The sequence below is a fragment of the Eupeodes corollae genome, chromosome 3, assembly GCF_945859685.1.
Source record: "Eupeodes corollae chromosome 3, idEupCoro1.1, whole genome shotgun sequence".
NCBI classification, from domain to species: Eukaryota; Metazoa; Arthropoda; class Insecta; order Diptera; family Syrphidae; genus Eupeodes; species Eupeodes corollae.
In genome coordinates, this window is record NC_079149.1 from 73,429,505 (window position 1) to 73,456,518 (window position 27,014).

The following is a 27,014-nucleotide window of genomic DNA, read 5'->3' on the forward strand; positions in this document are numbered from 1 at the left end:
TACCTCAAATTTGTATTTCAAAATCTAACTAAAAACAAAATTCTAACTCTAACACAGTCCCTTAAAAAGAAATTTTCAGAAATATTTCTGCAACAAACAAAACTAAAATTTGGATTTGCAATTATCGAACTGCTTAAATGATGAAAATACTAATTTAATTGAGAAAAGAAAGAAATACGGAGGCATCTGCCTATTGTTTCCACCTGAACTTCTAACGTCTTCTACTTAACCAGTTGCAACTTACATTGATTTCGCAAATAATTTAAGTAAATAAAAACCAGTACTAATAAATCATTAAATATATATTTGGTCAATCTTATTTTATATCTTTTAAAAATAATTATTTGGATTGAAAATAAAAAGCTATACAAATCTTCCAACTTAGGACCATGTCAGCACTTCAGATTCTGTTGGTTCGGATTGTTTAGTTTTTGAACGAGGCCATAAAACATTCAAAATAAAGCATTTAGATGTGCCTGCAGCCTATAATACAGCATATTGATGGCCCGGAACACTAAATGTGAGAATGTGTTTGATTTTTGCATCATTGCACGCACACTTTCTCACATTTAGTGTGTACTTAGCTTGTAGACAAACCGAAATGTCAGTCTGAGATTCCGCTCTTGGTAATGGAGTATTTTTGGATAGTACTATCCTAATATAACAAAGCCAAATGTCATTTCGATTCCAATTCAATTCGATTCCTTAATCCACTGAAGAAGTATGAATTCAATTTCGATTCGATTCCTCGATCTCCTCTTGTAACTGTTGTTTCTGATAACACAAACCAAAGAGTAACAGTTGCTGAAAAACGTCCTTTTGTTTAATTTTGTCAAAGTGGGTGGAATTTCTTTTGTGTACATGTATGCAAACCTTCTTGCAAATAAGTTCGGACGCGCGTGTTCACATTTTGTTAATATGGGTTTAGTTCACATATTCAAGTTGGTGTGCATCATCACAACTTGTCGGCTAAAAGAGAGTCACCGTCGAATTTGACCCTCTATTAGTTCTTTCTCTCTGTCCGTTCTGTGTTGGCTTTCAGCTGGTATAGCTTTAAACAAATTTAAATAAAACTACAAGCATAACAATGTAAATAAACTGGATTTTGTTTGTGAAACACACGAAAAAATTTCTTTTTCATTTTAAACATAGTAAGTGCATACTAATACTATACATAAATGATAATCTCGGGAATAGTCCTGATACCGATCAATTGAAAATTCAATCAATACACGGAACTTTTACTCTTAATTCTAAAGCAACAATTATGACCGCCTCTGAAAAATTAAATTAAAATAACAATAAAAAGTTGATCATCGATTTTAAAGAAAAATTAATTTCACTAAACAAAATATTGTCAACAAAACAATGAAAAACTGGTAAGTTCAGTTGTATATAAGTTGTTTTTTTTTTATTAATAAGAAATTCTTAATCTTATAAAACCTATAAACAGTAAAATAAAAATTTGTTGATCAGCTTTCAGTGACATCTTAAAAACGCACGCACTCCCAGGAAAATCCACAGCTCAGAAACTTAATAAACTTGATTTACAAAAAATTTTTATTGCACAAAAATCTTAACCTTTCCCCCATAATATTCAGGAAATATAAATCAGGAAATATACAGATAATATTATATTGTGCAAACTTATATAAGATACAAGTTAAAGCCACACTTTAAACATATATTAAATTGAAGATGATTTTTCTAAATTGACATGAAGTTTACTTTATTCTTTTGTCATTACAATTCAAATATTTTTTCCCGGCTGTCCGGACGTTGTTTACTCTAAAACTAATTTTAAGCTTATCGGAGTAGACTAGTGCTTCTTATATCGTTACAGTATCAGTTTTTGTAAATGTAACGCTGTCATTTGATGATTATCATCACTCCAAACAGGGTTGTAAAGTAATTAGTACATTTGGACCGTAGTACTTTTCAAGTATCCAGTACCGCATACTGGTACTGATACTTGAAATAATCAAGTACATGGTACTTGGTACTTCAAAATCACCAGTACCAGTAATTTTTTAAGTACTTGCTTCAAAGACTTTTACTATTTTACTAGGCATTGCAATACTTTAAAGTACTTTTTCATGTATTTTATTGGGTACTGTGATACTGTCAAGTACATTTTCAAGTTTTTCTTATCAAACATAGGTAACTAAATTATTTTTAAAATTGTTATGAAATGTGTAATAAATTAATTTATACTTCTGTATTTTTTTTTGAAAAAAAATCGATAAAAACAAACAAAAGATGAAACAAGCATACTTGAAAAATACATAAAAATATATGTATGTATAATCATGGCAGATTCAAAGATTGAAAGTATTGCAGTACTCAGGAAAATGTACTTGAAGCAAGTACTTGAAAAAGTATTTGTATTGGTAATTTTCAAGTACCAGATGCTTGAAAATATGTGGTTCTGACTCTATATACGGCAGTTTTGGTTATTGACGAATACATTCAACCAAAAGTGAACGCCATCGTTAAATAAAATTTGTATTTCCAACATAGTGAACTTGCACACTTTGAAACACTTAACCGAAGACAAAATGTCTAAAACTTAAATTTTTTTTTAATTTATCTAAATATGATTTTTACAATAGTTCTGTGAAGCCGAAGCTTGTCTACAGTTGTAGAATATCTATCAATTATGTATGTACATATAAAGAAAAAAAGTAATCGAAGTTCACAATTGTATATAAAATGCAATATCAAAGTTCCAATTTGTCAACTTAATGTTCTTAAAGTTTGTTATGCCAAAGAGTGCGCTTTTCTATGAATAGGGTCCAACACATTTCCATAGTTATTCTGAATAAAATGAGACTAGAATCAACGCAATGCGATACTCCTGAAAAAAAATAAAAAATCACAAAATGGCCGCCAGTTAAGAAAGTATTGCCAACGAAGATTTCTAAAACTCCAAGAAAAACACCGGTTATGTCCAAAAGTAAGTTTCTTACAGATTTCCTTAGTTAAACTGAATAATATGAGATCAGAAACAACACAATTTAATATTCCTTAACCAAAGTTGTTTAATCATTAAAATTTTAGTACATTGTTATTTTTATGTAAAATGACTTTAACTTCATGCTTGAACATCTGATTGTGTTGATTATTGTTTTTTTTTTTTAAATTATATGTTATTGAATTAGATATATACTCTTTGGATCTCTTTAGTGCATTAAATGTACTTCTGTTCTTTTTAGAATTGGCAGGAACAAATTTTGGTTGGAGTTGGCTATTAAAAATAATAATAAAATTAAACTAATACGTGCGCATATTTTCATAACAAAAGTTATAACATTTGTCTTAAAAATATCAAGGAATCCATTTTTCATTTAAAAACAAAACTAACACATTCATAATGGTTTTCTGATCTATGCTTAGTCATTATAAACTACTTAAGATAGTTGTAATCGATATTAAGCAATGACTTTTTAGAATTATTCTTATTATAATTTTTTGTGAGTTCCTCGCAAGAGGTAGTACCCGTGAAAAAAAAAACACAAGATGGCACAGGCACTTTTTTTATTTATTCATTTGTATTACTTCAATCTTAAACCTATCTTAAAGGTAGACAAATATTCACAACTTACAACTAACTAACTGGTCCTATACGGGCACTCTAAGTTAAATTATAAAACTTAATACTAATGTCTTTCGGACCTAAGATTTTTTTTAACTTCAATTAAATTATATTTATTTCTGCATTTATTAACAAATTTTGAAAAAAAAACTAATGTCAATATCCTTTTTTATTTTTACTTAAAAACTACTTAAAATAAGGTCCTTAATATAAAACTTAAACTAACTATTTTAAATAAACATCTTAAGACTAGAGCAACCGCAGCCGCAAATCCAACTATCTAACATTGTTTATTTTCTTTTTTTTTTATTTCATGTTTATTTTTTGTGTTTTTTTTTATTATTATCTTTTTTTGTAATTATTTGTTTGTGCCACAATGCCTATTCTACTTAAAACTAAACTATAAAACAAGTATGTCAGACGGACAAGGCTTAAAACCCCCGAGGTATTTATATGTCTGTCGAAATATAAATACTGATCTTACCAGATACCAAGGTACTTCACTACACTTCTCACGCTGCCAGAGAATTCTAATAACCTTAACCTTTCGGGTCGTTCGGTACAATTAAATCGTCGGCGTAAGGAATTGCCTTAGTAAGACTAACAATGAGATCTCTAGTGTAAATGCAGAAGAGGATTGGAGTATTCACTGCTCACTGTTGAAGACCATTGTTATTTTGGAATGTTGTGGTAGAAGTTACATTGCCTCTTTTGATATCTTAAGCATATCATAAAGTATATACAACAATGGCTTGCTTATGCCAACCCTGCTCAGTTTTATATATAGACCCTCTGACCATACGGTGTCAAAGGCCTTTTCCAAATCAACCAGAACAGCACCTTTGCATTGTTGTATTGATTTATTCCTTTGGATATCAGAAACGAGTTTAGACTCAGCATGAATTGTATCATGACCCGCCCTAAACCTGAACTGTTTATCCGGAATTACTTTGTTGTCCGCAGCCCACTAAGTCAGATCCCTATTGATGATATTCTCGAAAATTTGCTGATGCTCGGAAAGGGACATATCAACCGTAGATTTGAAGGGTTAGAGTTGTCCTTTCCCTTTTTCGGGAGAGGATGAACCGCAGCGGTCTTCCAATGCACTGGATATTTCAGTGCAATATTGAAAAGGATTATTCAGTGCATTATTGAAAAGTGTGGTATAAATGTCAATTGCCTCCGTCGGTAAATGGTCGCTTTCACAAAGCTAGTGGGATTCAAGAGATTCTGATTGGCTAAATCTAACTACAAAAGTAGTCGAAATTTCCCCTCCGGCGTAGTGTAAAAATTTCGGCTACAAAGTTAATGGAGAATGATTTTGACGTTTCACAATCAGCTGTTCGGTAAGAACACACGAATTCAAAATTAAATAAATTGTTCATTATTTAAATACAAATATAAATCATGCAAATTGTGTCTTAAATTTGATTTTATTGAATTTAAAAACACAAAGGATAAGTTGAAGTTATCAAATCAAAAATGTTTCTTATTTTATTTGCATTTGTCAATAATATGACAGTTCCAGATTGACTAGCTTTGTAGTGTTGTTTTGCATTCACAAAGCTAGTTGAATTTTGATTACGTAGCCACTAGCTTTGTGAATGCGACCAATGTCTTAGTATAACGTTCCACATACCATCGTCACCTGCCGACTTTTTTTTTTTTTTTTTTTATTGTTTATTGCTATTTTAAGCTCGATCTTCGTCACTAACAAGTGACTTGGTTCCGTTTGCTCGGCGATTATGGCATTTGCCAAGGAATCGTCATTGATCAGCATGAAACCGCGGTTCTCACGCTAATATTTACCTTGTACTCCTTCGGCTCTTCAATTATATAAAAGTCATCGTCAAAGATGGCTTCTTTTGGATCCATCTGCGCTGCCATAAGTACGACTCTGTTCTCTTTAGTTCTTTGGAGTTTTAGACACGGAAGGTCATTATCGTTCTTTTTCCTGAATATCTTGTTGATTTTAGGAAACATCTCGGGTCACAGGAATCAAATGACCGGATCTTGCGGTTAATTGATAACCTGTTGTTCTCCTTTATCAATAGATTGATATTTTTTATTGACGACTTCAGTGTCCTAACCTCCAATAGTCCAATGCACTAACCATCATGCCACGGATACCACAACATTTTCATAATTTTAGATGCGATGTGTTAGATAAGATCATCCAAAAGAGTTTCTGCTTTAAATTTAGTAGCAACAAGCCATCTGTTAGAAGTTAATGTTACAACTCTCAACCATTCCTGTGCGAGTAATGTTGTCAGGAATGGAGGGGACCTACAGTTTATATGCCAAATCCGAACGGCTAATTTGAGAAAGCACTTTTTCATGACAAGAGTTGCTCTTGGAGAAGTTGTCAATTCCGCAAGAGGCAGTACCCGTGAAAAGACTTTAGAGGGCATAGTCAGGGATCGAACCCAAGACAGCTGGCATGATGGTTAGTGCGTTGGACTTCCGACGGGTACTACGCAAGTCGTGTTAATATAAAGTAATTACAAATGTATTTCAAATTTAATTGTTAAATATTATTGTGTGATTGTGTGAGTGAACTGTAAACTGCGCGGTTGAGTTTGCTCGCTATTAATTGTAAAATCTTTTAGAAAAGTGTTTTTCTTTCTTATTTAAAAAAAGGAGGAAACGAGGAAAACAATTTCGATCGCGGGACATCCCCGCAAGCAGAGTGGAGAGATTCCCTTCTGGAAAAAAGCCTGCGAAATTACCCGGGTTACCAAGTATCAAATTGTTATTTATTATTTCCGTGTAAAATCCACCCGCGCAGTGAGAAAAAAAAGGGTACCCAAGAGCCAGAGGATTAGATCTGGACCCTGAGGCTGACAACGCGCAGGATACCGCTGATCGACTGATATATATATATATATACATATACTCTACAATACCTATGTTACTAGATTTTGTCGCCCTAAATCTTTTTTTTCTTTTCTTCGTTTTAAATTATTTTTATTATATTATTTCGTTTTAATCGTATTATTTTTTTTTTGTATGTATAGTTCTTTCTTTAAATCTTCCCTACCATTTTGTTTTTTTTTTTTTATTACATTCATTTATTTAAATTTGTCCGTTACTTTTTGGTTTACATATTATATTTATTTATTCGAATCTGTTCGTTATTTTTTTTTTTGTTATATACTTTTACATGTATTTATTTTCTATTGCGTTATTTTTTTCTGTTTTGTTTCTGTTGTACGTTTTGATCGGGGAAGAAGTCGCCGACGTCGTCAGTGCGAAGAGGGGTGCCTCTTACGTCCCTCGCGACGCAATACTTTGCATCCCCCTTTTTTATCCATCCACAACGAGCTCTTTGTAGGCAGCAAATTAGGGTCCGATTAGGACGTGAGGGAAACAAAGAATCCGAAAACCAGGACGAGTGGATTCCAGGAAGGGTGGACAAAGGCTAGGCCGTAACATCATCAGCGGCCGACGAGGAAAGTGAATGAAGTAGTGGTAGTGCACACCTTATTTCAAAATATCCGGCACGATTTATGTAGTTTTTGTGGGCACTCTACATCCATACCAATGGCTCCCGATACCTTTTCCTCTTTTTTCCACTTCTTCCACCCTACCTCAAAACAAGCTTAGATGAATCAAGGGAGAAGAAACAGAATAGAAGAATTGAAATGCACCATTGCGGCGCTACTTTCATAAGCAATGCCCTAATGAAATAGCCAGTTGCCTTCCTCTTCTCAAACAATTCAACCGTAGACCCGTTCTTCTAGGAATGCTCATCAGGTTACCCATGAGTCCAATTTCGCACGTACTGTAAAGAACAGAGATTCTTTCTTTATTCGCACTGCACGAATCTCCTTTCTAATCCTATCCTCATCATTAATCATTATAAGGATATCCCTTTGAGTGTTAATATAAAAAACTAGTCACCATGATCGTCATCATTTCTGTAAACTTCAAACTTTTGACTGAAAAGTCAAAACGAATACGTTGTATGGGAATAATTGAGAGTTAAGAAAAATGTGAGCAATATTTAGAAAAGTGTTTTTCTTTCTTATTAAAAAAAGGTGGATAAGTGAATAAAAGCGGCAAACAGAGTGAAGGGATTCCCTATCTGAAAAAGTATGTGAGCAATACAATACAATACATAGTCCTCGTATTAATTGGGTTAAATAAGAAACAGCTTGTTTTTGATTTTGGGCAATTTGTGTACCTAAAGTCTCTGGAAGCCAAATAATAGTATTGGAAATAGAATAAAAAAAGGTAGAATTCGTTACTAATTTAAAAAAAGAGGCGAAACTGTTTGGCTTACTGATTTAAGTACACCTTATAGTGTACTTAAATTCTCAACCATTCCTGTGTGCTAGTAATGTTGTCAGGGATGGAAGAGACCTACAGTTTATATGCCGAATCCGAACGGCTAATTTGAGAAAGGACTTTTTCATGACAAGAATTACTCTTGGAGGATTTGTCAGTTCCTCGCAAGAGGCAGTACCCGTGAAAAAAGTTAGGTGCATGACAGCATGACAGTCCAACGCACCAACCATCACGCTACGCGTACTTCTACTGTCGCATAAGATGTGTTAAATAATTAAATTACTAATAGTCTCAATGTTTACATGATCCATTTGAATGTTAAAATTAGAACATTTAATATTTCTACATACATGTAGATGTTTATTTTGTAAAGGATATTTTCGCACCAGAATGAAAGCACCAGTTACAGATTTCGTTTATGACTTGTTTAAATAAATTAATACATTGGATGACATTATTACATTAATAGAAAATATATACAGGTCATCAGCGTAAATTGAATGATCGATATTTTTAAAGTTTAATATTATTTCGCTGATGTCATTAAAAGCTATAATAAAAAGGATGACCGATAACGGAGATCCTTGTGGGATTCGGTTTTCAATTGCATTGATTTTTTAAACGCAATTATTAACTTTGGATCTAAAATATCTTTTGTACAAGAATGATTTAATTAAATGAAACTTTTTGGGTCAACATTCCATTTGACAAGTTTGTTCAATATTATGTACGTTCGAAATCCATTGAAACGATTGAGATGTGATTCTTGCATGATTAGCTATTTGATATATATTAGCCTATATGTAGAAGTGAATCTATTGTTCGGTAAGTGTACTTAGAAGCTACTTGATTTGGATTTGTAAGTTCGTTTTTCTCAATGAACCAAAGAAGTCTTTTGGCGACCATTCTCTCTAACACCTTGCTTGTGCAGAGTAGAAGGAAAATAGGTTGATAACTGTTTATATCAGTAGGGTGTTTATTAGGCTTTGGGATCAGAACTATAGTGGCAATTTTCCAAGAATGTGGAGTATCCCTTGGTTGTATATTTCATTAAAAAGTTGCAACAGTCGCCTTTTGATTTTTATTGGCATGTTTCTTAGCATCGGATACGATACACGATCATATCCAGGTGTTTTGCCTTTGACTGAACTAAGACAGCATACCAGTTCAAGTAAATCAAATGGAGATTCTAATTGTTGTGCTTGTAGTGATAGGTTATTTTGGGTCGGTCTTAAGTTGAATGATGCTAATTTGGCTTCTTGAAACTGAGTAGAAAAGTTGCAATCACTACAATAAGCAGAACTGTGTTTGGTAAAATTTTCGGCGATCAATTGTGGATCCGTTATGGATACGTCAGTTTCAATTACTTTCATTGAATAGGGTATTTACTTTTATTGGAGTCAAATTTTTGAAGCTTTAGATTTTTGTCGCTTTGGCATTTCTGCGAAGAGTGGCGTTTGACTTACGGTAATTAATAAGGTTCGTTACATTCGGATATTTTTGATAAATTTTCCAAAGGTGTTGTTTTTTTTTGCGGAGTGCAGCGAATTCAGGATTCCACCAAGGGACGAATTTTTTTGATGTGATTTAGATTGGAAAAGCTACCAATCTGTCCGGTCAGTTAAGAACTTTGAAGAAGGTTTATGTTTTGTTAGTTGATCAATTAAACATGCAGAAAGTCGGACCTATTCCAGGTCATATTTGGAAGTAGTGTGTAAGTTTTATGTGTTGAGAAATGGGTTGATTTACCGTCGTTAAATACGGCAAGATTTGTATTTAATACAAAATTTTCAACTGTTTTGGCGAACTCCAAAGTATATTCCATGAATTAAAGTCCCCAGTAACTATTAGCGGAGAATTTATTGTTGTTATAATATCTTCTAAGTCGGGTGAAATAAAGTTTGTTTTGTATGAATGTAGATGGATAATATGGTTATTTTAAAGTTAAGTTTTATTTCTACGGCAATTGTTAGAGTTGATTGGTATAAATTTATGTGGGATTGACTTGGAAACAAGAAGGTCAACTATTTGTTTTGCAGTGTCAATAGAATTCAAATTATGAAAATAGGCAGAATATTGCTTGGGAGTCTTGATTGGAAGGTTATCAAAAACGTTCAGTTGTCAGGTGAACTTTCGTTGGGGAAGGTCCCCCCTGTGTTGTGCGTCCGTTGTCCATGCGCATCTTGTTCGAGTCTTGTGCCTAATCGTGATATTTGCCTAATTGTTTTCCCTAAATCTTAAATGTTAACACACAAAAAATAAAAACAAATTATCAATAACAAAACGAAAAAAAAAAAATAGCAAACAAAATATTAAGAGTGATGAAAAAAACAACAAAAATAAAAAAAAAAACAATAAATCACGCCACACCAAATCAATTACAATAAAACAAAAACAACAAAAAAATAATACATATCATGATAAGCCGACTTAACATAGCACAGTGAGTATTATCCTTCACTTTCCCCTTTTCTTGTACAGTCGCATGGCTTAGCATGTGTATCAAATTGCATTGTGTTTAATAACTAATGCAATTGATACACAGATTACGTCATCGTTGATAGCAGATTGTTGACACCAAAAATTTGACTGTTTTGCATTAACAGGGCCGGATTCGATTCTTGTCACTACTGAGGCATAACACTAGTAGTGGCGTGTATCAAATAGCATTCTGTGATTCAACTCAGTAATATTTTTCTTATAGTCTTCGTCTGTTTTGGTTTTTGTTATTCTTTTATTTGCAATGGCTGGAAATTTCAGGGTAGATTATTGTAATATTCGTGGGCTGAGAGCGAATTTTCTTTCTGTGTACTCCCATACTGCTTTAAACAGGCCAGCTGTATTGGCACTAAGTGAAACCGAAGTGGGTGAGGATTCCGATCCCACTAAATTCTTTATTCATGGTCTCGCCATATACATTAGGAATGATGTTGCTTATCAGGTTTTGCCACAATATGGTCTCTGCACCAATTCTTTTTTCAATTTTATGTGGTTTAAATTTTCCGTGAACTAGCAAATCATTCACTATTGCTTCCTTTATCGAAGCCCAAATCTAGACAGAGTATCAACTTCTCGTGAATTTGATGCTTTGTCTGATTCCATCCAAAGAATTTTTTCGTTCTATCCTCGCACTAAAATCGTTGTTACGTGCGATTTCAATGTACACAATTCAATTTCATTCGGGCCAGTCAACACCAGAAGGAGTGTGTGCTGAGATCTTCGCTGAGTTAAACAACCTAATTCACCTGGTCAACGAGCCCACTCGAATATCGGACGTGGTAGGTCGAGCAGAAAACACTCTTAACTTGTTTCTTACCTCTGACCCTGGTAAGTACACTATTAGTGTTCTAGCTCCTCTAGGCACATCTGACCATTGTGTCATAACAGCAAATTTCTCGTCGCAAATCTTTTTTCGCACTCGTACTGTAGCGATAGTCCTAAAAGATCTTAACATACATTAATCTGCTGGTCCGATGGTATCCCCGCTATTGTTCTGAAGAGGTATTCTTCATAGCTGGCAAAACCACTGCGAAAGCTTTTTCATCTGTCCTACTCCTCAGGTCTCGTTCCGAGCGGATGGAAAACCGCATTTGTCCAGCCTATTCCCAAAAAAGGCGAATCTTCCTCACCGTCTAATTATCGACCGATTGCACTTACATCCCTTCTTTCCAAGGTCATGGAAACGCTGATTAATTATCAGCTCAGTATGGCTTTCGTAGCAATAGGTCCACTGGTGATCTCATGGTTCATCTCACCGAACAGTGGAACAAATCTTTACATAGTTTCGGAGAAAGTAAGATTATTGCACTAGATATTTCAAGCAAGCAGGTGATGCAAGATATATTTCACCCCTTCTGATCTGGCTGTTATCTACAAGACTATTATACGTCCAAAGCTTGAGTATAACTCCCATTTCTGGGCTGGTGCTCCTGCAACTTACTTAAGCCTCTGGAATAGTATTGAATGTAGAGCATTTAAGTATTGATAGATAAATAATATCATCATAAGTTCATTCACTTTGCTTGAACATCGTCGCAGGGGATCTTGTCTGACCCTTTTTTAATGTTCAAGAGAAATAGCCAGTTGCATTCCTCCCCTTAAACAGTTCAACCGTAATACTCGCGCTTCAAGGAATGCTCATCAATATACCCTCGAGCCCATCTTCGGTCGTACTGTCAAGTACAGAGATTCGTTCTTTAGCCGTACTATGCGAATGTGGAACGCCTTGCCACATTCTGTCTTTCCCAGCTATTTCCCAGCACCGACATCTCCTTTCAACCCCTCTCTCCCTTTCCTAGAGCTCACACTGTTTCTACATAATAAGGGTAATATATCCCTTTGAGTGTGCGCTTATTATAAAAAAAAACGTGGGTTTCTTGCAGTGCTTTTATCAATAGCTAGAGTTCATGAAAATTATTCAGAAATCCGTTTAGATTCCATTGCAGAATCTTAATGGGGTATTCTGGTCTAGAGACATGAATTTTAGGTAATTTTTGAAGTGCTATAGAAAAAGGCAAGCGACAATTTTACAATACATTTGTTTATACATTATTTATTCACATTAGAAGCATACAAAAAAAATAAAAATTCCGTTATTTATCAGCTGATGGATTGGTGCGTCTCAAAAATTTGGTGCGTGACCGTACCCACGATTTTAACTCTCCTAGAAATCTGAAATCAAAAACTAAAAAAGATTATTAATCTACAATAATGTCGCAATGTCTGGAACTACGGAAAACATTTTTTTTTACAAAATGGCGACTGCCTAAAGAAAAAAAAATTTTACCACTTTTTTGAACATTCTTCGATTTGTTAAAAATAGTAAAAATAAAAATTTGGGGATGGCCGTAGTTCTTGACGTAGACAAGTCCCCAAAGAAGACTCTCTTAAAATTTCAAGTAAATCGGTTAGGCAGAACCTGAAAAGTCTTGGGTATCCGATTCAAAAAGACAGTTCTGAGAAAAACGCGTTTAAAGTACCCCATTATGTCTTTTGTTCGATTAGTTGCAGCCCAACCGATTTGGATGGCTGCTCAGCAAAATACTTATTTCTCCGAAAATAATTTGAATTTGTGAAATTCTTTTAGTAGACATATTCTTAAATAGTTAAACTATGAAAATATGAAAAAAAAATCGATTTTTTTATTTCTAGACCAGAATACACCCTTAAGGATTGTACGAGCTGAGTTTAGGTGCTGCTTATGTACAGTATAAAAGGTTTTATACTCTGAAAAGTTGCGTTGTGAATTCAAATGGTGACTCGGTTGACTCTGTCGCCCCAATGTCGAATCATTGAAACACTGTAAGGTGTTTGAGTGATTTGACCTTCGGACGTTATTTAAGGAGTCCACTGTATTCTTAGATGTCTTCATTATCGTCGCTTTGGAAGATGTTTTCGGTTTCGGTTGTTTGGTTTAGGTGACTCTTAGAATTAAGGTTCGAGTGACGTTATTGCAGTTGAATTAAGAGAGTTTTTGAGGAGTTTAAGGTGTTGTGATTGTGAATTAGGTGGTTGTTGGCTGTTGCGTTTTTAGAGAGGTGTTTTGGAGAGAGGAGCTTTTGTTTGTTGTTGTTTTGGGAGTAAGAGGTGTTTGTTTTTTTTTACATTTATCTTTATTGAACTTATCATTATATTACAATTGTCTTGAATTAAATTTATAATTAAATATTAAGTGATGAAATATTTTATTGGTACTTAGGGAGCCCAACTCTACACATTGAAAGTTCTTAGAAATTATAGATAATCTAAAATATTACTATTGTTAGATAAAAAAAAATATCAATGAAAAATTAAAAAGTCCTCGTGTTGTTCAGGCCCGGTTGTCTGTTTGTTGGGCTTTTAGCCGCGGTGGTAAGCTGACTCTGTGTCAGCGTAAAATTGAAGATCTCCTTCTTCGATGGTAGGCTCAAGTTCGTAGTTCAGTATATCCATAGCACACATATATCTGGGTTCAGGGTGATGTTGCTGGAAGTGTATCCTTCTGATTAGCTCGTTTTGGTGGTTGTTCAGTCCTCCTGTGATCTTTTTGGCTGTTTGGAACAGATACTTGTTCGAGGGGATTATTTTGGCTTCGTCGTAGACTTGTTGCTGGAGTGTCTCTGCTTCTGGTAGTTGAAGCAGAGTCCAGTGCATCTCCGTAGGATTTTCCTTTCAAAGACGAAAAGTTCCTTCATGGCTGTCTTTGAAATTGGGAACCACACCGGGAAGCTGTAGGCAATGAAGAGACGTAACAATTGCTTGTTAATAAACAATTTGGTTCTCGTTCTTCTTTTGAGGAACGGGTTAAGTGCAGTGCCAAATTAGCCTTTCTTTCTCTCGAGTGGGGGTTATTCTATTCAATGAAAATTTGCATTTTCCCTGGAAGAAAGAAATTAAAACAAAATTTAAATTAGACCGGATGGGAAACCACGTAGGTTTAATTTATGTAGGAGCGCTTCGATCTAGAATTTTACTGATGTTGTTGAGTTCCTTGCACTTTTCTTTGGGATTGCCACAGTTTTGGCCATTTTCCATCGGTGCGGGAAGTAGCATGAAGTTATAGACTCCATCGGGTCTTGCGGACTTCTAGGGTTTCAGGGTGCTGATTATTTCACTGACTTCGTCCTTTGTGCACAATTTTTCGTATTCGATGGAGTCATCGGCTAAGTTGATTTGGCTGAATGTTACTATTTCATTGTTTGGTTGACCAGCTCTTTGAACTTACCTCTCAATTTCCGCAGGAATGCAGGATCGGTGGATGGAGTTAGTTTGAAGTTTCCTTCAAAGAAGGACGCGAATGCTTCAGCTTTGTCGCTTATTGATGAAATTTCGATGCCATTATTCAGGATGGTATCAGGAATACTTTCTATTCAGCCAGCTATCCTATTAATTTCCTTGAATGCTTTGGGACCGGGTTTTATTTCCTGGAGTCACCTCTGGAAATGAATGTTGTTGTGGTGTTGAATCGCATTCCGGAACATGGTGTTGGTGCACTCCAGTTCCACTTTGACTGCTTTGTAATCTCTGTTCTCGGTGATGAATTCGTTGAAGCCGTTTCCTTAGCTGTTGTCTGTGGGCATACAGGTTTTGTATGTATGCTGGGAGATGTTGGTATCTATCCCTTGAGATCCTGGGATCCTTTTATTGAGCTATGGCTAAACCAAAGGCCGATTCGAGTCCTTCGATGGCGCTGTCAATCTTTTCGTTGAAGAGATTCCTGTTGGAAGGAGGAAGAATTAGGCTGCGCTCTATATCATTGTTGAGTTTCTCCACGTTAAGTCTGCAGTAGTTGATGCAGTCGTCCGAGGGTCTTCTTATAAACAGAATGGGAAGGTGTAAATTGATTGTAAGTTGTACTGCTTCGTGGTCGGAATCGCTACAAACAGTTGCTAATTAAGGAAGGACCTGTACCAAGTTTAAGGAGGCCAGAAAGAAGTTAGCGTACGAACACTCATTTATTTATTGTTTGTCAAGAGGAGTGTTTGGTGTTGTGTTCAAGACCTTAAGAGGGTTTGTGTGATCGATTGTTTGTTCATTTATAACAGATTTTGGTATAGAAGTTTTATTTTGATAAGAGTTTTGTGTTATTTGAATTATAGATAATGAAGCGTTAATTGAAGGGTTTGGTTTTGGGTTTGAGTTGAGCGTATTTAGAGTATAAGAATGATAGCTTTTTGTTGTTGGGTTAGATGCGGGGATATTTGCTATGGAAAGACGAGACGTTAAGGAATTCGCTGTTTCTATATGACTATTCGGAGGGGTTTCTGTTCCGTTAATCACTACGGAGAAGAAAGAAATTGTGGGAGTAGAAGCAATTTGATAGTAACTTCTGGCATGCTACATTTGTTTATTGTTTTTATTTTCAAAATCTCCTTTGCTTCTAAGAACCGTTTGAATTGCTTAGATGATGCTGGGTGACTTTCTGAGCAGTAAGCACATAAAGTGTGGGTGCAAATTTCAGGGGAGTGCGGTAAAGGTAGGTTAAAGGTAACGCAAGTGAGCGTGCCTGTGCATCTCTTCATGGTATGACCGAGTAATTGAAATTTTTTTCACCGCATGGGATTTGGGAAATACTCCACTACATTGATATTGTACCAACCTACGTTTTTCGACTGTGGAGGACGGAAGGGGTCTAATGTACATAAACACCATTAAGCCTGTTGCTTTTTTTTATGTTACTGTTGAAAGTTGAGATTTGATACTTTGTTTTTAATACTTAGTTTATTTTATCGTTATCAAATTGTATTAATTTTTATATGTTTGATGTATTGAAAATAAATATTATTACTGTTCAGAATCTTAAAACATCAGGTTATGGGCCTTTTCACGATCTAAATAGAAAATAATAAGGAAATTTGTATTGAGAAAAGATGTCTGAAACGAAATTCAGTATTGAAAAGCTTCGGGGAAGCGAAAACTTCGAAGATTGCAAATTTTCCGTTTGAAGATATTTCCAAATGAAAGGACTTTGGAAGGCTGTTTCTGATGGTAGTGAGACGGAGAAGGATGCAACGAAGCTCTTAAACGCAAAATTGGAACTTATATTGCTTGTTGAAAGATCCATTTATCCTCATATAAGACATTGCAAAAGCGCTAAGGAGATTTGGGATTCTCTTCAGAAAATTTTTCAAGATTCTGGTCTTGTGAGGAGAGTTGGGCTCATCCAAAAGTTTTGTTCTACAAAATTGAAAGATTTCTCCACCGTAGATGCTTACGTTAACGATGTTCTAAATATATCGTACAAGCTAATTCAAAAATGCAAGTCAAAGGTATAGGTAAAGTCGATATAAAGGTATCTTTTGGAAAATTCAAAGAAAGTGAGGTTGAATTTTTAAAAGTCCTTCACGTTCCTGACTTATGCATTAATCTTTTATCTGTCTCGAAAATTGTTTAGAAGGGTTTTTCAATGATTTTTTCCAAGAATGGATGTTTAAAGAAAGATCAAATTGGTAATGTTGTTGCAACTGCAACAGACCACCCAAGCAAAGTGCATATGTTACAAAAAATTTAACTTAACACTTTGAACTTTGGCACAAGCGTGTTGGACATTCAAGCATTGATTCCACACAAGCTATGATTCCGAAAGTGGTGCAGAATATTGATTGCGATAGTTGAAAAATCAATTGCATCACATGTATCAAAGGTAAAATGGCACGCTTGCCGTTAAACTCGATTTGTACTAGAGCAGAATCAATATTAGAACTAGTACACACAGATCTTTGTGGTCCGTTTGAACAAAAATCAATTGGAGGTTTAAAGTACATGATTCTATTCATTGATGATTTTTCAAGAAAAGTCTGCGTTTTTCATTAAAAGGTACGGAAAAAGTTCCTTGAGTTCAATTTTTTTTTAGAAAATTAGACTGGTAATAAAATAAAGGCCATTAGAAGCGACAATGGAAAGGAATATTGCAATTTTAAGTTAAAGAAGATTTTAGCAGATGCAGGCATTCAACATCAAACAACGGTTCCATATTCTCCACAAAAAAGCGGGTTGGCAGAAAGAATGAATAGAACCATAATCGAAAAGCGCGTTGTCTTCTCATTGAGTCTGGTTTACACAAACATTTTTGGGCTGAAGCTGCAAATACGGCAGTTTATTTAACGAACAGAACACCTTGCATAGGTACAAAAGAAAAAAACACCTGAAGAAATCTGAAGTTGGAGAAGAGTGAATCTACAGCATCTTAAAGTTTTCGGTTGTCAGGCAGTTATTCACATTCCAAAAAAGCGGAAGAAACTCGATGCCAAAGAAAAAGAAGTACTGCACACACTCAAAATCATATCGCTTCTATGACGTTAAGAAAAAATAAGTCATAATAAGTCGAGACTCAGTTTTCCATGAGCAAATTTTTCCAAAAGATGGTGAGACAAACGATACATCTTATTGTGATATTTTTACAGGATATGATTCAGTGGGGAATGAAGACGAAATTCAATCAGTGAATTCAAGCAATGAAATACCAATCGAAATAAGTGACGAAACGTCAAGTGAAAACAGTTTTTTGGATGCCCAAGATGATTTCATTGTTGAAGAATCATCAGAAAGAATCATATCTAAGAGAAGAATAAGACAATCTACCAGAATAAGAAATCCACCTGAAAAATACGGTTATCTATCGTACGTGGCCAGCAACAATAATGAAGATCCAAAGACAGTCGCTGAGGCAATGAAGAGACGAAAAAAGATGCAAGTGGTAATGTCGAAAAATATGAACCTGAATCGGTCGTGAAGGAGTATTCGCAACGTCAAGGGATCGATTATCAACAAATAGTTTCTTTCCCGTCGTAAGGTACACGTCCATAAGGGTACTTCTAAGTTTGGCTGATTTGGATATCGATCAAATGGATGTTGTGACTGCTTTCCTCCAAAGTGAACTTAACGAAGAAATTTAAATGAATCTCCCTGAAGGTTTTGATAATGTTAAAATAGAGTATGTAAACTCAAGAAATCACTGTAGGGTCTCAAACAAGCTTGCAGAGTTTGGAATAAGAAACTTTAAAGAAAAAATTGGACTTAAACAATCAAAACCCGATCCGTGTATTTATTACAAGACAAACAGCACAGATAAAACTTTCGTCGCTATTTACGTAGACGACATACTGATTTTTACAAATCACAAAGATGAAAAAAGAATTATCAAAGAAAATTTGGCTAAGTCATTCGAGATGAAAGATTTTGGAGAAGCTAAATTTGTGCTTGGTATGCAAATAACTCGCGATCGAGAAAGGGGAAAGTTGTGGATAGACCAACGGACATACTTAAAGAATACTCTCAAGCGATTCAACATGGAGGATTGTAATCCGGTATCCACACCCTTAGATATTAACCAAAAGCTTATAAAAGAAACACGTCAACAAAGCAAACACGAAACTGATTACATGAAAACCGTTCCATATCAAGAAGCTTTTGGAAGCATTTCATATTCAGCAGAAGTAAGTCGAACAGATTTATCCTTTGCAGTGGGGGCTTTATTAAGATTTAAACGATTTTTCCGTTATATAAAAGGAACAATAAATTACAAGTTAGAATACAATAGAGACATTGAAGGATGTTTAGAAGGATTGTCGGATGCTGACTGGGCTAGTGACTCAGATGACAGAAAATCAACTACAGGTTATCTCTTTAAATACCAAGGAGAACCTATTTCGTGGAATGCAAAGAAACAACCTACTGTCGCTCTCTTCACCACAGAGGCTGAGTATATGGCCTTAGCCTCAACATCTCAAGAAGCACTTTGGCTTCAATCTTTATTGCGAGAACTAATTAATTGGAATCAAGAACTTATTCGTATATTGCAATGCGATAACAAGAGTGCAATAAACATACCTAAAAACAACGTTTATGACGTACGTGCAAGCACATCGATATAAGGCATCATTTCATTCTTATAGAAGATAATAAATTAAAAGTAGAATATTTGAAAACTGAAGAGATGCCTGCTGATGTTCTTACCAAAGGACTCCCTGTACAAAACATAACAACTGTTGTACTCTCATTGGTATAAAAGTATGCAAATCTAGTGGGGGTGTTGAAAGTTGAGATTTGATACTTTGTTTTTAAATACTTAGTTTATTTTATCGTTACCAAATTGTACTAATTTCTATATGTTTGATGTATTGAAAATAAATATTATTACTGTTCAGAATCTTAAAACATCAGTTACCGTCAGATTTTTTTTTAAATTTGAAGACTTCGGTTACACCTTGGTCTTTCATTTTCTCGATTATTTCACTTTGAGGCACGTTAATCAAGCAGGGGCGTACGCTGTTCCTTTAGAACAATTGGGTTGCTTGTGTAGTGAGATCGAGACTGGGCAGTGACCAGAAAGGTTGTTTTTGGATAAGAAAAGATTAGAAATATGGAGGGATTTCACTACGATAAGGAGTTGTGTTATATACTCATACGAAGAGCTTATGGCAGCTATTGATTTTTTTATTATAAACACAATTATGTAAGTAAGGGGTATTTTTGGGTCGGTAGGGGTATTTACTATGAATTTAGGGTTCTTAAAGTTTGAGTGGGATGGAATATCTTCAATTGTTATTGTGTGGGGAGTATTATTTTTTTTCTTTCTTTTGTGAGGCGGTTCAGGGGGCTGAAATAATTCAGCAAACCTGTTGCCTTTCAGCACATTTGGCCCGAAGGCCATTAATCACTTCTTACACAAATTAAACACAGACAAAAATAAATGTCATGGGAAAAAAGAAGGAGGAAAATGACAGTGAAATAGGAGAAGTGCGGTGAGAAAATTAACCGATTAAGAAGCGAGCAAAAGAACAATCGAGAGAACGATGTTGACGGCTCAGAGATCAGTCGGTGACTGACTTAATTTCATTCAATGGTAATAAGCCGGAGATACGAAATATGATACATTGTGATTTTTTTCTATGCCTTAAAGTTTAACTTTACAATACTTTAATTATATACTTATGTCAAATGAAAGGTATTTTTGCAGTTGTAGTGATAAGCTTTTATTAGACACCTTGGCTGAAAACGTACCACTAATCAACTAATGATCTCTCAATCAACAGATTGAAATTTAAAATTAAATCACATTATATATCCTTATGTCCCATACCCCGTTTTTAAGACAGGAAAAAAAATGTGCACCTTTAAATTTGCGTCTCAAAACAAAATATTTTTTATATAAAACATTAAAACAACAATTAATCTAAATAAGACTATTGTTTCTTTTCAGTGAATTTGACAACCTGGATGACGAAACATTCGATGATAAGACAACTAAAACATATGATGAAAATAAAAAGTAAAATATTAAAACATTTTATATGAAGAGTAATGTGTGTCATTTCGTACAAGAAACTACAATATGTTTATGTTCTTGAGCATATACTTTATCAAAAGTTGAATTCTGTACTTATTCTTTAAATCATAAGACCCATAATATGTAAATGGTCCATGAATTTAAGGTATTTGGGTGCATATTACAATGAAACAATAAAACTACAGTAAAATATGATAAAAAACGACCTTATCCTTTTTAAGTAAAATTGCTAAAAAAGTTATGTTTGGTAGAGAAGTTTATTAAAAGTAAACTACAATTATATATACGCGTGGTTAATTGGATAATTCTCGAAACTTATTTTTGTGTACTACTGTTAACAACCTTTAAAATGAGCCATGCATAAAAAATATCGGTAAGATGTAGCACCAAGTTCCAAATCTCTTTACTAACGAAGTTTTTCACGGTTCACTAATAACTTTCAACCATTCCTGTATGCGAGTACTGTTGTCAGGGATGAAAGGACCTACAGATTTGAGCCGAATCCGAACGGCAAATTTGAGAAAGCACTTTTCATGACAAGAATTACTTTTGAAGAATTTGTCAATTTCTCGCAAGAGGAATTGTAGATGGCATAGGCAGGGATCGAACCCAAGACCTTTCGCACGACAGTCCATCGCACTAACCATCATGTCACGGGTACTACGGTTCACTAATTTTTTAAAATTTAACGATGCTTTCAGAGCACTGCAAAAATACTATATAAGAATTCAAATTTACGTTCCTTTTTTAGGAAGGGTAAAATACGACAAAAGTACCACTGGTTAGCTTCCTTCTAAGTCTTAAATCTCATCATTGAACAAGTAAATTCTAGGGAGCGATTTCTGATACAAATTTAACAGCTTTCCGTATCATTCAAATAAACACACAAACATCAAAAATCCAGCTTTCATTAAGTCAACAGGTTTTTTTTTAATAGTTTTCGGCACATCATTACTTCATAAACAAACAAACATCAAAAATCCAGCTTTCATTAAGTCAACAGGTTTTTTTTTTAATAGTTTTCGGCACATCATTACTTCATATCTATAACTTTTCTCTGAATATTTCTACCGCTTTAACTTCATTAGAAATTAAAAGACTAATGTGTCATTTGCTTACATTGTATAAAAATAATAAATCCAGTTAGATCATACTGGCTCCTACCTTTACTCGCGCCGTCTTTAAATGTATCTAGAAAAAATCCAATATGAGGACTTTGATTGAAATCGAAAAATTTCGTGTTCCAATGCTTTAAGAGTTGCTGGGTGGTCTACTTAATCAAATATTGTAGCCCTATAAAAAGTAAACGGGAAGAATTAATTCGAAGAAGAGATCAAAGTAAGAATGGCCCGATGGCGCTCGCCCTTCACAGTAACACCAAGTCTTCTTAATATGAAAAAATAAAGACCGATTATAAATATATATATGAATCGCACCAAACAGTTAATAGTAATACGAGTAGATGGAAAGGTGATTGACGAAATCATTTAGCCAGAAATGAACTTAAAACAATTCTACCATTAAAATGCTATATGAACTGAAAGTCCTTAATAGATTCATGATAAATTGCCAAACAAAACAAACAATTGAAGAAAAATGTCAGCAGAGATTGACTTTATCAACTGTCAGCAATCCATCACACAGCCCAAGAATAAAAAACACTTTTATAACAAATCATATGTGTATTTAATCAATACTAAACCAAATTCAAACTATTCGAATAACCTTGATATGCTGGAATTGTTTAAGATATGTATTTCTAATAAAAAAATCATTCTGTGAGAATTTTTTTTGTTTCTTGGGCTTTGATGATCAATCAGTTGGATGCGATTAATAATAAAATAAAACTAACCCATCTTGGTTCTACCCTACGTTTCGCCAGTTGTTTTCTAGCTTCTTCAGGGGATTTATTTACCTACATATATATATTTAAATACATCGTTAGTACAAAATATTTCTTATAACAAAAATTTACAATCGAAAACTTACTATTTTATATTAAAAAATAAAAAAACATGATTAAAAGTTGCACCAAAAGTGCGAAAAGTTTAAATATGGACAACACTAGTATCACCGTATTTAACAACTAAGGTATGGCCACACTATACAAACCACTAATGTTGTCGACGTCTTCCTGATGGTTCATCGTCTTATTAATTTTCTGCTGGATCCTCAAGCTCTCCAGAGAGTCTATTGTCTCTTTTTTTGGTTCAGGGTTTGTAAATATTGAGTTTAAAGTTGCGTTAGCTTTATGAGCAAAAATGGCATTTCTTTTGTTTATTGGTAATGTGTTATTGAGTGTTTTGTTGTCAGTGAGATGAGGAATATATGTGACTGAGTAATATTTAGGGTTGCCAGAGTCCACTTTTGTTGTTGCTTGGTTATTTTTGTTGAGTATTTTATGTAATTTTTCGTTGATTAGGCTATTAATTATGTTGTTTGGTAAGTTATTCATTTGTAAAATCGTCCTTAGTTTTTTGATGTTGTTGCTATGTTAGATGGTTCGCTGATGACACTACCCTCAGCCTTATATATTCGATTTTAGATTCTCATCCTTGTCTTTGACGTGAACTTCAAAGGGCAGCGTATAAGAAATGCTTTGAAAACCCAATGGTGTCTACTGTTCCAAACGCGTAACCATTTTAAGAAGGCCGGCCTTTGTTTCCAATTTCCAAGATTCTTGCTATGTAGGTTCGAAATATTTATCCTTCGATAGAATCACGACCTTAATAACAAAAAGTATTCAATTTGTGTCAACTATGAAAATACAGTTTACTACAACGCTCTAGAATACATTTGAAAATGAAATGGTATTACGCGATTCTGTTTTGATCGTTTTGCAACCCTCGAGAATGTAGTGTTAAAGTTTTGGCAGTAGTTTCTTAATTTTGCACCGTGAGAATTGAGTTTTGAAGATAAGAAATTAGTTTAAAAAAAATCCTTAATGAGCTTATATACTATTTCTTTCAAGTAAAACAATAAAACATGACGAGTATAGTCAAGCATTAGATAAAAGACCAGAATGTGGTAAAAATGGCAACTTTACGAGTATATCTTACCCGACCTAATCCTTATTGAAGAGAACCAGAGAAAAAATTAAAACTTCTGAAATAATTTTTTTTTGTTGCTTGTTTCCTCTTATTTTTTTCCTCAAACCACAATTAAGTTTACTAACGGACAAGTTTTGTAAAAAATACACAACTTAATTCAATAAAAATCATTTATATATTTAGTAAGAAATGTTCTTATTATTCTTTTTTTTTAAGACTTGACTGGACTAAATTCAATTAAGCTAGTTTAAATAAGTAGTATTTGGTTGCATTGAAAGTTTTATTTAAATAATGCAAACAATTTAAAAGACACAATTATTTTTCAAATTCGTCTCAGTGAAAAAATAAAACTTTTTGACTACCATTCTATTCTTAATGTCCGCTAATTGGGATAATTCCGTTCTTTCTATCAAGTGCTAGTTAGAGTGAAATCTCATTTTCACCTTTCCAAATCCAGTGCTGGTTGCACTATATATACGAGAATATGTAAATGAAATGAGCCATAAGTCAGCGAGAACTGATAAAGGAACACTTTTTGTATGCTCTAATTATATTCCCTTCTGCTATAAAACTTCAAACACGTTTTGATCCTCTTGAGCCTTTTTCTGGTAAAATTTCACCTATATATTTTAGTTAGGATTGTTATTAATAATGGACAAAAATGTGTTTTATGATATAGTGATGGAAACAAATAATTTTATAAAAAAATGATTGATTATAAAATCCATAATACATACCTTTTTTTAGACAGAATCATAGTGAAATTGAGAAGCGGAGGCGAGATAAAATGAATACATACATTAACGAGCTTTCTTCAATTATTCCCATATGCAATACAATGCATAGAAAGCTGGACAAATTAACTGTTCTTCGTATGGCCGTGCAGCATCTCAAAAGTGTTCGTGGAACTGTTAAACCTTTCTATGAATGCACATATCAACCCGCTTTTCTTTCGGATCAGGAGCTTAAGGATTTGATTTTACAAGCTGCAGATGGGTTTGTTTTTGTCGTAGGGTGCGACAGAGGGCGAATTTTATTCATTTCAGAATCAGTCTCATCTGTTCTCAATTGTACGCAAAATGACTTGCTTGGTCAGAGTTGGTTTGATATTCTTCACCCAAAAGACGTGGCAAAAGTGAAGGAACAACTTTCATCCATGGAACCAGGACCTCGAGATCGTTTAGTAGACGCTAAAAGTAAGGGTCAGACCAAAAAAGGAGAAAAAACGTATTAGTAATAATTTTTTGTAGCAATGCTCCCAGTAAAGAGTCAAGCACCACAGGGCATTTATCGACTTTGCTCAGGGGCAAGAAGATCTTTTTTTTGCCGAATGAAGCTGCAATTACCTAAAAGGCAAATCAAGGATGAATCAGATACGTCTTCGAGTTCAATCAGTTCAAATAAAAAGAAATCCAAACTAACAACTAGCAAAAAGTATCGTGTTTTTCAGTGTACTGGTTATCTTAAGTCCTGGATACCTATTAAACTTGAGGAAAGAGAAGGAGATGCAGACGAACAACTTACAAATATGTCATGCCTCGTTGCTGTAGGTAGGATTCAGCCAAATATTTTGGAAGCTAATATTCCATCGTCGTTGGATAATCATCCGAACATTCGACAGTTGTTATTCATCTCCAGACATTCAGTAGATGGAAAGTTTATATTTATCGATCAAAGGTATAATGCAGAAGTATTTATGTATAAGGACATTAAAATATATATTTTTTTATTATTATTTTAAGGTCCACACTTGTGATTGGTTTCCTGCCTCAAGAGCTACTTGGAACAAGTTTCTATGAGTATTTTCATCATGAAGATATACCAGCCCTTGCAGAATCTCACAAAACGGTTTTACAAAATTCTGAGAAAGTAATAACACAAGTTTACAGGTTCAGGTGTAAAGAAAATCGATTCATTCAACTGCAAAGTGAATGGAAAGCTTTTAAAAATCCGTGGACGCTAGACATTGATTACATAATAGCAAAAAATACAGTGTTTTTATAATGTATATTAATAAAACGAAAATATTATATTGCTAGTTGGTTCAGGCTAATTTTAAAATTTGTTCTTATATTTGCAATGTTATTATTACATGTGTGCTGAATACGGTTTTTAGACTGTTTGCTTTGTTTAGAATAAAAACCATTTTGCGGATAGGCATAGTTGCCTAATTTTGTTCTATTTTTTTTACTTATTTGTCATTTTATTTGACAAATAAGCAGTCAGCTTTCAGCAGCTTCAAGTACCCTCATTTTAAAACAAGCGCTGACTTGAAATATTATAGTTTTGTCTACTCCTTTTACTTCGCTATAGTGTTATCTTTAGTTTAAAGGCTCAAATTGAAGTATTCCATGAGACAAATATTTTCAATAGTAAAATAGCACGTCGAGTTGGTACCAATCAAATAGAGTGTACAGTACATATAACAAGTCTGATCGTTCAATATCACCAAGTGAAGAGCGTTTTATTCAAACCGAAACAGATTTCTCCTTCTGGGGGCGTTAATAAAAGTTTCTAGTCACAAACTGTCCAATATCAAACTGTACAATATCACCAAGTGAAGAGCGTTTTATTCAAACCGAAACAGATTTCTCCTTCTGGGGGCGTTAATAAAAGTTTCTAGTCACAAACTGGAAACAAATAATAAGAAAAAGGACTAGGCAAAGAATGCACGATGACCGGCAAAAAGGTCCTTCTTACTTGCAAAATGAAAAAACAAAGCTTGCAACGGGCTAAAACACAAAGACTGGACTAGAAATTAGTGGGGACAAGTTGTTTTTTCGGTTCAATCCATGTTTCATTTGTTCGAAGTCGATGGCAACGCGATAGTGCCCCAAAGGTTTTCGTATGAATGTATTTTATCTACTGGAAAACATTCTTCATATGTGATATAAGGGGGATCAAATATAATGTGTGGGCAGGGCCGGCCCCAGCTAAACTTGCGCCCTGTCCAAGATTAGTAGAAAGTGTCTCTTTTTATATTTTCACACATTAACTGATACGCAAGCATAAGCCTTTCCCACATTACCCAGGAGGTAGACTTTCAGTACGTTTATTGAGGTATCACAAGTAACCATAAACTTAAACACAGTGATGAAATGAGCAGAGGGGAAACGTTTAAACTTTAAAACTTACTTTTCTGGCTTTACATCTTGCAAATTCAGAAATGAGATCAAAGTCTAAAAAAATTAATAATTCATTTTCAATTGACATTATAGATAAACCTACCAATCTTTCCTAAGATATTTTTTCCAAATTTTAAGTTTAAAAAAAACACGTTTTCCTGATGCTTCAAGGTTTGGACTAAAAATAA

General features: G+C 34.3%; 1 protein-coding gene across 4 annotated transcripts; it reads left to right on the forward strand.

The window, feature by feature from the left end:
- Positions 1-650: 650 nt before the first annotated feature.
- Positions 651-25,754, forward strand: LOC129952905 (protein cycle). Of its 4 annotated transcripts, none has more exons than XM_056065852.1 (5): positions 654-1,379; positions 20,565-21,024; positions 24,449-24,897; positions 24,952-25,378; positions 25,444-25,754. In XM_056065852.1, the coding sequence occupies exons 2-5, from the start codon at positions 21,008-21,010 to the stop codon at positions 25,703-25,705; spliced, it is 1,155 nt and encodes a 384-aa protein (XP_055921827.1). In that variant the 5' UTR covers positions 654-1,379; positions 20,565-21,007; the 3' UTR covers positions 25,706-25,754. The 4 variants fall into 4 exon arrangements, with proteins under 4 accessions (XP_055921830.1, XP_055921827.1, XP_055921826.1 ...); XM_056065851.1 differs by having other exon boundaries at positions 656-1,379; positions 20,565-20,633; XM_056065854.1 differs by lacking the exon at positions 654-1,379 and adding an exon at positions 2,935-2,956.
- Positions 25,755-27,014: the final 1,260 nt, after the last annotated feature.

Excerpts from the sequence above, each read along its gene's own strand:
- LOC129952905 (XM_056065851.1), top strand. Across the intron at positions 20,634-24,448 it reads ACATATGATGAAAATAAAAA|ACAGAATCATAGTGAAATTG; the intron begins GTAAAATATTAA and ends ACCTTTTTTTAG. Across the intron at positions 24,898-24,951 it reads TCGTTTAGTAGACGCTAAAA|CAATGCTCCCAGTAAAGAGT; the intron begins GTAAGGGTCAGA and ends AATTTTTTGTAG.